This window comes from Schistocerca nitens, chromosome 10 (genome assembly GCF_023898315.1).
Source record: "Schistocerca nitens isolate TAMUIC-IGC-003100 chromosome 10, iqSchNite1.1, whole genome shotgun sequence".
In the NCBI taxonomy this organism is placed as follows: domain Eukaryota; kingdom Metazoa; phylum Arthropoda; class Insecta; order Orthoptera; family Acrididae; genus Schistocerca; species Schistocerca nitens.
The window spans coordinates 148,568,696-148,581,180 of NC_064623.1; the positions used below are offsets into that span (position 1 = coordinate 148,568,696).

Here is a 12,485-nt window from a genome sequence, read left to right on the forward strand (position 1 = left end):
GTCAATGGTTGAGAAAGTGCCGTGCGCCACACTAAAGTGTGTGGGAGCACCTGTGTTTAGTAAACAGAGGTCAAGCCCTGCCAGAACAGCTTCAACTGTCCTGCCCAGGGCAGTAGTCGCATGACTACCCCAAAACGGGTTGTGGGCATTAAAGTCCCCTAATAACAGGAAGGGAGAAGGGGATTGTTGAAGAAGGGTGGTGAGGGCATGGGATGTTGGCGGCCTGTCAGGTGAGAGGTAGAGATTACAGATTGTGATTGGAATGGCCAGATGGACCCTGGCAGCAATGGCTTCCAGAGTGGTATGGAGGGGAACCCATTTACTGACAATGTCCTTACAGACCAAGGTGCAAACACCACCAGAAGCCCGCAAGGTGCCAATTCGGTTCCGACAGAAAGTGTGGAACCCAAGAAGGGTGGGTGAGTAAGAATCGACAAAATGGGTCTCCTGGAGCACAGTATAAGCGGCAGAGTACAAGGAAAGAAGGAGCTGCAACTCTGGAAGGTGACGCAAATATCCATTACAATTCCACTGGAGGATTCTCAAGCCAGAGTCCAAAGTGGAAGTGAATGGACCGGAGTTGGTCACGCCACCGACTCACTATCCGTCACCGATAAGGATGGGGTAATATCCATATAGGTGGGGCCAGACTCTGTCGGTTCATTGACTGTAGGAGGGGAAGGCTGCATCTCAGGGGGTACCAGAGGGGCCTTGACCTCATTCCTGCATTTCTGCTTTTTCTCTTGGCAAGGAAGAGCAGGGCAGACTTCAGTGAGGGCAGGCAAGGAATCACACTGCCGATGTGAAGCAGCGGATCACCTTTCAGGGGGGTGCCGGGAAGAGGAGTCCCGAGAGGGAGCTCCAGTACCGGTGGCCTCCGAAGGAGGAGAGCACTTCTCTGGTGGGGGAGGAGTAGCATCACCCGAAGGGGTGGGTATGGGTACTGAGAGGCAGGGGGAGTGGGAGAGGGGGGAGGAGGAGAGGGGCGGGGGAGGAGGCTGAAGGCATGGGGCGAATGGGGTGGGGACGGGAAGAGGAGGGAGTAGGAGGGGGAATGGGCGTAATTGAAGCAAAAATAGATGTCATAAACACAGGATGGAGCCGGTCATATTTTTGACAAGCCTCAGTGTAGGTGAGCCAATCTAAGGTTTTGTACTCTTGAATCCTCCTTTCTTTCACAAACACCGGGCATAAGGCGAGTGTGGAGAATGCTGTCCATTTCAATTTACACACATTGGCGGGGGAGCACAGGCGCTCCCCTCATGGAGGGGGCACCCACAGTCACCACAGAGGTGATCAGTGGTGCAGCGGAAAGCCATGTGTCCAAACCTTAAGCATTTAAAACATCTCATCAGTGGTGGAATATAAGGTTTTACATCACACTGATACACCATTACCTTGACCTTCTCTGGGAAAATATTCCCCTCGAAGGCCAGGACAAAGGCGGCCACAGCGATGCGATTGTCTGGAGGGCCTCGCCGCACATGGCGGATAAAACAAACCCCTCGCCACTCGAGGTTAGCATGGAGCTTCTCGTCAGTTTGCAGGAGGAGACCTCGGTGGAAAATAATGCCCTGTACTGAGTTCAAAGATTGGTGAGGTGTGACGGAGACTGGGATGTCACCGAGATGGTTACAAGCACGCAGGGCGTCAGATTGGGCAGCAGAAGATGTCTCGATGAGCAAAGCATCGGACTGCATTTTACTCATCGATTTTACTTCTCCATACTTATCTTCAACCGTCTCCACAAAAAACAAAGGCTCGGTCATGGCAAAACTATCGCCATTCGTCCTGGTACAAACCAGGTACCAAGGGAAAGGTTTCAACCCAAGTTGGCTAGTTTGACCCTCCTCCCAGGGGGTGGCCATGGGAGGGAAGGCTGAAGGATCAGAAGAAGGAGTGTCACATCTGCTACCACTCTTAGAGACAGCCACAGGATGGCCATGATGGTGAAGCTTTTGTTGCTTCATGCACAAGGCGTTCGCCCTAGTACCACCCAATCCGATCAGGGGCTCACCCCGTGGGTGCCACCCAGCCACAGCAAGAGTCATATGGCACGGCGGCCATTACAGGGAGTTCTGGTGCCCCAAAATGATGAGCATCGACTCCTGAGCATACATGAGGCGTTAACAGCTCAGGTACTAGTAGTGTGATCCCTGTGGTTTCAGGGGGGTACGCCAAGTGGGTACTTAATAGCCCCACCATACGGACTGGCTACAGTGCTGGTGACCTAGCAGGAGGGGGGCCAGGGTGCAGAGGGAAAGGGGAGGGGAGGGAGAGGAACCTGCACCATGGAAGCTAGGTAGGGAGTTCATCTCCAAGTGGCTCACACTGAATGGAAAATTTTGGAAATGGAGGTCAAACCCCAAGGGGACAAAACACACCGAAAAGGACGTGGAAACAGCAAACTAAACAATAGCACAGACCAAAACAAAGCCAGGAGTATAGCCAGGTCAATATAAAGAAGTCCACTAAGAGGGAAAAAGAGGGGGCACGAACAAAGAAGCAAGGATAAGGAGGGAGAGGAACAGGGATGGTAATGCAGCCTTCAAAGGAAAGGAAAGGAGACTGCAATAGCTCTGGGGCCTGTGCGTACCACACACATACTTACTAAAGGACTGTGGGCCCCCTTGGGGGGGGGGGGGGGGGTAAATTTTTCTTTACAGTCGATAGTCTAGAGCAGTGGTTTCCAACAGGTGGTCCACGGACCCCCAGGGGTCCGCGAGCTATGCCAGAGGGGTCCGCGAGATGTTATTATAATAAAAAATATATTAAATATATTTCGTATGATAATAGAGTTTTTGTTTTGGCCACTTCCTGCATGAGCAGAGCTTTAGCGAACGCTAACTTCTGCGTCTAGCAATAATCAAATCTTTAACAATAAAAATAAATTGAAAAAGTTTTAAGCACAATATTTTTTCAATAATGAATATGTCAATGTTTTTTCTAAGTATCAAAAATAGAAAATGTATAAAAAGACTTTTAATTTGGCTTTTCTAGGTGCCTGATACTGTGATATGACAAGGTACCAATCATGCTCAAGGAGGGGGTCCTCGAGAAAATTTTGTTGGTAACCCCTGGTCTAGAGAGTATATAACCATGTAATTTCACATAGATTGGCTGATAAAAAATTCATAAAAATCATAATTGTATCAGACCAAAAAAGTACCGAAAATTATATCATTTCATTAGAGAAAAAAGAAATTTCATTTATTCTCCAAATATTAAAGTGTAATTTCGTGCCAACACAATGGTAAAAACAACAAAACTTTGAAACTTTGGAGTACAATAAAATGGAAAAACAGACAGAAAAATTGCTAAAATTTTGTGCGGTTATCATTTACTTATAGAGGATGGACACGAGAAAAAGTGTTTGTGTCAAAGACTGAGCAATAAACGCAGTGATATGTAATGATCAGAATTACATGCCTTCTCTGGAAATGACTGCATGATGTGTAAAACTTCACTTTGGCTAATTGGGAATGTAAAGATAACCAACCAAAATTAAAAGGTATGAATTAGGACAGAGTGGTACTAGTCACACAGAGGAGGGGTTGTGCGGAAGATGGGCACACTTAAAAGTAGGCTAAGCTATGGGACAAAGCCCTTACTCAGATTTATAACCCCCCCCCCCCCTCTCTCTCTCTCTCTCCATACTATCACAACAACTAAACATGCACATGGTCACTGGTGTCTCTGGGTGCTGAACCAAACTGTGGGGCTCAAGGCTTCTTCAATGGGGTGAGCAGTAACCTATCCTAATTCACACTGCTATTCCGTTCAGGTTTTTCCAGTGTTAAATTTTACATATAATTGGATTTCAAAATAAAAGTAAAATCTATTACTCAGTTAATGCCTATAATTTTGCACATAATTCAGTTATTTAACTTCCGACAGAAGAGAGCAGGTAAAAAAGACTATGACAAAAAATATCACCACTTTTGGAGGCGTGTGAGGTTTAACTGAAAACTTTTTGGAAAAATACTTTTTGTATTTATCTTTTACACATTGGATGCGTGAATTCAATTCCACAAACATTTTTAAGACAATTTGAATAGTAAAAATATAGGTCCCTATATACCAAACTTGACTAAATTCCAAAACTCTTGCTCCATTATCAATTAGCACGTAAAGTTCACAGAATATTCAGATCACACTAATATGTCTGAAATCATCAATTTTTATTCAGATATTCTGAGGAGACAAAAGACAGTTAAAATGAAATTTTAGTATTAACTGTGGTCTCTTTACTCAAAGCACCATCTAGTGGAGTAAGATACCTTTCTATGCTCCACAGTATATTCGTCATAGTTGATGGCAAAAGCTATTTATTGTCAAAAGTACCTGTGATGAATTTAAATTAAGACTACAAGAGGAGTATTCAGTTTGTTATTTTTCAATTTTTTTTATCACCACTGTGTCAAAGCATAATTCTGTGTCCCTTCTGAAGACAAACCAATGTGTTTGGATTTTAGAGTCTTTCAAAAGTTTGTAAACAGCAAACTGGTAAACATGATATCTCTCAAGTGACTCTATGAAAACTGAAAAATAATTAATAGTAGTTGATACCTGTCTTCAATTCTACTGACTTAGTCATCTTTTATCCTAATTAATCTTCTGAAACATAAATGAAAACAGCCAATACATTAAATTGTAAGGCAGAACCTCCAAAAAAAAAAAAAAAAAAAAAAAAAAAAAAAGAAATTATTACAGTAGGAATCAATCAAATTCCAGAAATGATTAGTAATGGGACTGAATTGTTTTGTTTATGATAAAATGAGTATTTTTTTTTTTCCATGAGCTTTGATTTGAGTGACAAGTTCTTTAAGACAGGTCCTTTGCACAGAAATGAACATTTTGATTATGCTCTACATGTAGTTCTTAAACTGAAAGTTGTACATTTTCCTGCCGAGATGGGCACTGAGCTCATGGAGGACTATACTAAATAATTTACAAAACATCAAACACAGAAGCTTAAGTTTACATCTGATTACCTTGGTATATATACAGTTTTATCAAAAAATAAGATTTTTTTAAAAGAAAAGGCAATTTTTTTTAGACAAAATTGCTGGATAGCACTTAGCATCAGTACTGCTGATAGATGCATACAGAAGTAAAACTGATACACTTACTAGCTTTCAATACCAACAGTTCCTTCCTCAGGAAGGGGGGAGGGACAGTTTGGCGAGGGTTAAACAGGAAGGACAGGTCACAGTGCGCGCACAGCAGAGGTGGCAACGCAGCGATTGATCGTACGAGATGAGCGTCACGACTTTAGACTCACCTGCCGTTGACTGATGTCCACCTGATACGCAGGCTCTTGAGCACACATTTATGGGAACTGATGAAATACTCGGCATCTTGATACCAGTAGCATAGGCCGTAAATGTCCCCCAAGCCCAAGTCACTTAAATGTGGGCAGCCATCAGCTATAATGCGCAGTGGAATCACCTTGTCTGCAACTTCAGTTTCTCGTATGTGCAGCACTCGCAGGTCTGCCAGCCGTGCCACGGCGTCCAAGAATCTCACGTTTGCCCGGACACCCTTGTCGGAAATGGACAATGTGCGGATCTTTCTACAGCCAGCAAAGAGGTTGTCTGCTTCCTGAATCAAAGCGAAGCAGACACGAGTCAGGTTTATGATACACTATGGATAATTTGCAGAACTGATACGAGTACAAAAACAAAGTCAATCGCGTATATACAGGACATCAAAACTGCACATCTTAACAAATCAACTCATTAGACACAGGGAAGGATAAAAAGGGTGACAAAACTGCCCCAGAATTCCAAAATTACACGGATTACATTATTAGGGGTATCTGTCTATGCTACGTGTGACAATTTCAGTTACACTGCAGTACTTGCCATCTGAATGATGTAATGAAAATACAGTAAGACAAAAAAATGACACCACAAAGAAGTTAAGCAAACTGGTCACAAATTGATGTTCATACAGGCATTGACGAATGATGCAAAACTGTAGACCTTGGCAGCTGACAGATGGATGTGTAATGCTGCAGCACAATGTCGTAATGTAATTGGCAAGGGTAGTAAAAAGAGGAATGTCAATACCAGGGCACAAAGTCTTTGCATATTTCATTATATGTACTCAGTTGTACAGCAACTATGCCACACAGACAAGAGCATGAACAATATATGCACATGTCGGGATTTGAGAGAGAACATGTAGTTGGGCTCAGAGAACCCGGACAGAATAAACAGCGAATTGTTCCACATTTGAATAGGGAGTGATACCACTATTCGAAGATGTCGGCAGGCATAGGTGGACGGTGGCAAAACATAGTGTCACAAAGGAAGCGGTGACCTAGAGAGAGGACAGAATGTGGCGGCCGAGCAATCGTCAGAGAGGCACTAAGAGCCTCAAATTCATCATTATCATTGATCCATTGTGCAACTGGTGCTTCAGTGACTGCAAAAATTATTAATAGGAAGCTCACACAAAGGGGGCTGAGCTCACAGCAGCCCATGCACTGACTACCATTGACATCTGCACGTTGACATGCCTATTTGCAGCACTGTTGGGCAAATTTGGCTGGGAATCACATTGACTGGAGTAGAACTGTCTTCAGAGATTAGTTCCACTTCAAACTGAGCCCTGATGAGCAGTGAAGACGTATCTCGAGGTGACACGGACGAAGGTGTGATACCAACCTGATTGTCGCCCACTATATGGCCTGACAACCAGGGGTGATGGCCTGGGGCACCATTTCTTTTCATAGTAGGACCTTTTGGTTAGCATCTGTAACACCCTTACAGAACAGAAGGACACTGACGATATCCCACACCCCAATTTGTTGCCCTTCATGGCAAACAACCCTGAGCTTGCATTTCAGCAAGATAATGCCCACCCACACAGTGTGATAATTTCTACAGCTTGTCTTTGTGCTTGCCAAACCCTACTTTGGCCATTAAGGTTGCCAGATCCCTATCCAACTGAGAACATTTCAAGTATTTCAGGCAGGACCCTCTGACCACCTTGAGATTTTGATGATTTAATGCGTCAGTCGGATGGAAGTTTGCACGATATGCCTTAGGAGGACATCCGACACCACTTTCTATCAATGCCAATCTAACTGCTAGCATAAGGGCCACAGCTGGACCAATGCATTATTGGCTTGCTCAATTTGTGATGCTCTTTGTCTTGAATAAATCATTCAATTTTTCTCAAATTGTAAACATTTGATTGTTATTCACTACATTACTGCTATCAACTTCATCCCATTTGGATGCTTCTGGCCTGGTGTGTGTTTTTTTCCTTCTTATTGTGGTATTGGTTTATGAAAGAAGTTTAACAAAATTTTGATATTTATAATTTAGAAATTAATACAAAATGGTTATTTTAAATGTGTTTGATGTTGAATGAGTGGGGATCATAACAACACAGATTCATATACATACTGTGTTGGGAGTAGATCCTTGCCATCCCAGTCAGCATGTTGCATATAGCTGATGGCCTGTGTCCACAAGGAGATACTACCATTTTGTTCTCAGTTCCTCTAATCATTTATTTAAAAACTGTACCCATGTGTGTGTGGGGGGGGGGGGCTGGGGGGGGGTGAGAGAGAGAAAGAAAGAAAGAAAGAAAGAAAGTGAGAGAGAGAGAGAGAGAGAGAGAGAGAGAGAGAGAGAGAGAGAGAGAGAGAGAGAGAGAGAGAGGGGGGGGGGGGGGGGAGGAGGGACGGGAAGGGGTGTCGCGAATAAAATGGGAGAGCGAAAGTGGTTTACTAAATAATTATGTTGCACTAGTTAGCTACCATTTGTTTCTCATACTGAAAGGTTATTTACCACAAGCATCACTCAAAAATTTTAAAATAGCAACAGATTTGTAACTGAATTCATACTATCACAAATTATGAACGTAAATATTTTGCTGGTGAAGTGTGAAAATAAGCTGCATCACCTAAAAATTTATCATAGCAGATTCCCTTGATATCTTCCCTTTTTTCTTTTGATACACAGTGCAATATATTTGATGTAAATAGTTATTATGGCTATATCTATTTCAATATAACAGCACCAGAAAGAAATACTGATTAATTAAGGGGAGAGCCTGGCACTGCTACTCTTTAACAAGGCTTCCAATATCTGGTTTGACACAACTCTTAAGTCAACTCTCCACATGAGTGTCAGTGATTAGAAAAAAGTGATGCAAAACAGACACTAATAAGGCTGCAATATTTTTCCTTAAGCACATACTTTTGACAGAACTCTAATAGAAGTACACTTTCAAACTTTTTCCAAATCTGTGTGACACTGAAAATCTTCACAAGCCATATGTAAATCCTTTAAGACTTTGTCTGCACCTATGCAGAGGGGGGAACAAAAGAGATTGAAACTTACCTTATTGCCCTTGAAGTCTCAAAATCTACTACTGAATTCCTCTATTTAGGTATGATATTATGTGTAAATCTCAGACGGAATTTTTATTGCTGCTTTTCTGCTGGTGAGGAAAATACATAAAACTGTTATTTGTGATTCCCAACTTCACAGAGCTATTTTATCTTAAATGGCTCCACACAGTGATACATAGTTCTTATTAACCGTTCTTTCCATTGGAAAAATATATTTAGTTTATCTGAGTGAGCCATTTTAACTACCACAAATGTAAAATCCCACATTCATATTGCACCTTCAAACTCATACTTCAATCGATCCCTTGGTTCCTTCCACCACAGCAATGCAAATGCCTCAAACCAAGAGGCCTACCGATGAAAAAGGCACTTCAAAGAGGAACAGCAAATTTTTGCACGAATCACTGCCAGTGGAGAAATGAAGGTTGATCACCAGTCTGGTTCTAACTGGTAGAAACAATTTCATATTCGTATCAGTCTCACCAATTTTTGGATTAATTGCTTTTAAATGATATATTCAAAATAGTGTTTCAGCATTCTAGAAAAGGCATTCATCTGGCAGTTCATTTACTTAATAAATAACACATCCACAAATTGCTACTTCTGATGTGTGGCCACAATGTTGCCGGACAGCATTGCCAGACTACAATGTTGGCAATAGCCAACTTTTACAGTCTGTACCTCAATTGTCCATGATGGAGGTTGGATTGTTTCAGCTGTCAACGAACTGAGTCCATTCGGACTAGCCTTAATTGTGAGGAGCAGGAAATTGGAAAATGTCTGCCACCGCTGGACGGGATGGAGATGTGGCAGCACTGCCGAGTCATACTCGGCCACAACTAGGAGGCATGCAGTTGGAGCATTGCCGCCGTGCAACTGGTGGGCACTGTGGCTGACCCTTTGTGTTTGGATGGCCCTTTTCCTTAAACTCACGAGAACATATATGTGGTAGACAGCCTTGCCTCTGTGTACTCGGGCTACAAAATCTTTGCAAATGTCCCCACCACTGCAGAAATAGACAACTGGTAGAAACTTCACTTTTGATCAACTCACTCTCGGCTCCTCGAGGGAAGTAGTGTTTCGGGAGGGCCGTCCTAATTTTAGTGCCCTGTCTCGTAGTTGTATCCGAGCCTCCACACTTCACTGGTGATAATGATAGTCGTGCCCCCCCCCTCCACACACACACACACACACACACACACACACACACACACACACACACAAAATGTGTTTCAATATTTTTTTCACCATCACTGTACTGTCATTCTCAGGGCAGTCAGTCGAAGTTTGGGGACTGACAGCACACATTTTCTCCATGTTCAAATTGTGGCTAACGGTGTCATGCGTAGTGGTTTTCAAAACACTGAGCACCTCTGCTATGATCTGTATAGTCATTTGACAGCCACCGTTTGAAAGGTTATGAAGACGTGACACATTTCATCACTTTTGCTGGCTCGAGGCTCCCGAGTGGGATTCACCATTGACGTCTTCCTGACACCTTTGAAACTATGTTTATAGCTTAATAACTTGAGAATTTCATGAAGCAGAGTCCTTATAGTTTTTCCATACATCACATCATATCTCACCATACTTTGAGGGAAATTTTCCACTGTCAAATTAGTGCAGCCAATCTATTTTCGAAAATACTTTTGGTCTCTCAATTTCATTCACATTTGTCTCTATCCCATTGGAGTTCTGACTCGATGACAAAATTCAAAAGTTACTATTAAAAGTAAGAAAATTAAAAACTGCAAGAGAAAGAGGAAAATGTTCCCAATATCTGATTACAAAAGTAACATGCCAAACAGTCACCTCACACCTATCTCAGTCACTCGACATCAGCTGCTTTGCCTGCTCATGTGTGGAACAGCTACATACATAGAGGGGCTTCAACTGTACTTGGCTTCCACTTATGGAACAATTACTTAAAAATCTGAATGTTTAAAACACCTATAACATAATCATTGCTTATCAGATGAGTGGTATATTCATAATTCATTGTAGTTTCTTCAAATACTGAAAACTGTAGTGGATTACATTAAAATAATGAAAAACAATGACTGTTATAGTTTTTAAGTTTTTCTTTCCAAACTTATATGCCACTTTCTATGAAGATAACTGTTCAGCCTGACAAGTACAACATATAAAAAGCTGTGCAACTTGATGTCAACTGACTGATGTAGGCATGTAACAGACATGTAACTTTTGGGAAAGGTATTGACCATATTTTTATACCCCTATTTGCCCTGTACCATATTTTTTTCTAATTCAATAGTAACTTTGCATTTTGTCTTTTCTGTATTTTTTAACTCTAGGAATGGCTTATAAGAATCAAATCCAATAAACTGTTATAACTCTGACTGAAGTGATCAAGACAATTATAAAAAAGGGACTCTGAGTTTTTGACAGAACTCATCGCGACTCATTAATTGACCATAAATTCCACTGTGTGTGCCAACATGTAACTGTAAGGATGTTCACAGAAACAGCAGTACTGATACTCAAAGCCTAAAGCTGACTGACAAGGGACTGTACGAATTTCCTTTACTGATTTGATTCTTATGGGATGTGCGGGGCATGACTATGATTTCAACACACATAAATACGAAGATACAACTCTCAACCATTTTCGAGAAAATTACGTTTGAACATTCTACAGATATTTATATATTTTATATGGCCACTAGTACTAACAAAGTCCACAGTAAGTGTGTTAAGCAGTTGGTTTTGGGAGTGCAAGGTCCAAGGATCGAATATCACCACCTGCACTTTTTTTCCCTTCCCGCATAATTATTATGACTGTCCAAACCATCATTACTGAATCATCATTTATTATTTTCATAGTCTTCATGTTGAAAAAAGAAGAAAAAAGCTTCATAATAAGAACAAAAAATGGATAGGCAACTTCCAATTAATTCAGAACAGTCATTTTATTTATATTATTTTATCTACATGTGGCAAGTGTAATGTGTAACCTATGGAGCACTGTATGAATCAGGGGGATACTGATCACATTAATTATTGTGAGATGTAGCAACTGTAATGAATGTCAAATCTTTGCATGTGTATGGCTTTTTCAGGGTGTCTATTGCATAACAAATTTGGGTTACATTCGTAAGCAGTTCTCGTATCACACATATCTGTTGTTAGAATTATGTGAGAAGTGATAGTTGATCCACAGACCTCACGCTTATGAAACTACATGCTTACTCACCTGGCTTCAGAATCCTCGGTTACGTTTCACCACATGAATCGTGTAACCACACGTAAAATGTTCAAATTCGAGTCTCTCAAAAACGGTTGCATGTTGCGTCTTGCTATTTGCATATGTTGAAGTCCTAGTCAAGCTCTACACAGCCTGCCAATATGAATCACATCAGTGAGAGGAAGTTTGCCCTCGCGAGCTAGACAGCATTGTGAAGATAAGACATCACCCAAATTGGTCGAGATAGGTGGGAGCATCAGAAGAAAAAAAATAATTTCATTACTGTTCAGACACCCCTCATAGTGAGTGATACTGCCTCCTCAGCAGGGACCTCTCCAGCACCGATATGAGACACTTACCAAGCAAGTCAGCATCTGCCAAAGGTCAGTCTCGAGAGTGGTGAGGTGTGGGCAGCTTCTAGACAGAGCCTGGAAGACACCAGGTGAGACTTCTTTTTTTAGGATCACAGTCCGCAGCTGTGGCACTGCAGAAAATGTCGCAACAGCCTCCTCTTCACTCGTTTCCTGTCTGTGCCGAGAGTAGTAGATTTGATTTTAGTTTCATTTGCACAAGCACAACATTTTCAGCAATAAAATCACATAACTACAAATGTAGTTTTACTGACACAGTTGTGTCCACTGCCTGTTCACAACAGTATGAGTGGGAAATTAAGATATCTTCACAAGTATACTTCTGTTAACAACTTCGTTCCTTTCACAACCTAATTCAGGAAGCAGTCTCACAAGAAGATATTTGGAGACACTTTCACAACATACTCTATAAAAGAAGTGTTTCCACTGGTTATTCAGTGCTTATTACAACCAACCCTTGACATAGATGCAGTGCATAAAATTCTGCCTCACCATGTTTCTCTTTCTCTCTCTCTCTATCCCCTTCTTTCTTTCT

General features: G+C 41.8%; 1 protein-coding gene across 1 annotated transcript in view; it reads right to left on the minus strand.

Annotated features, from left to right (window-relative positions):
- Positions 1-12,485, minus strand: part of LOC126210092 (F-box/LRR-repeat protein 17-like) — a 208,066-nt gene that overhangs the window by 173,166 nt on the left and 22,415 nt on the right. Inside the window, exons 3-4 of the mRNA XM_049939224.1 lie at positions 11,939-12,107; positions 5,285-5,604 (exon numbers count right to left, since the gene is read on the minus strand). Coding sequence (XP_049795181.1) covers positions 5,285-5,604; positions 11,939-12,107 — 489 coding nt within the window. The remainder of the gene's footprint in view (positions 1-5,284; positions 5,605-11,938; positions 12,108-12,485) is intronic.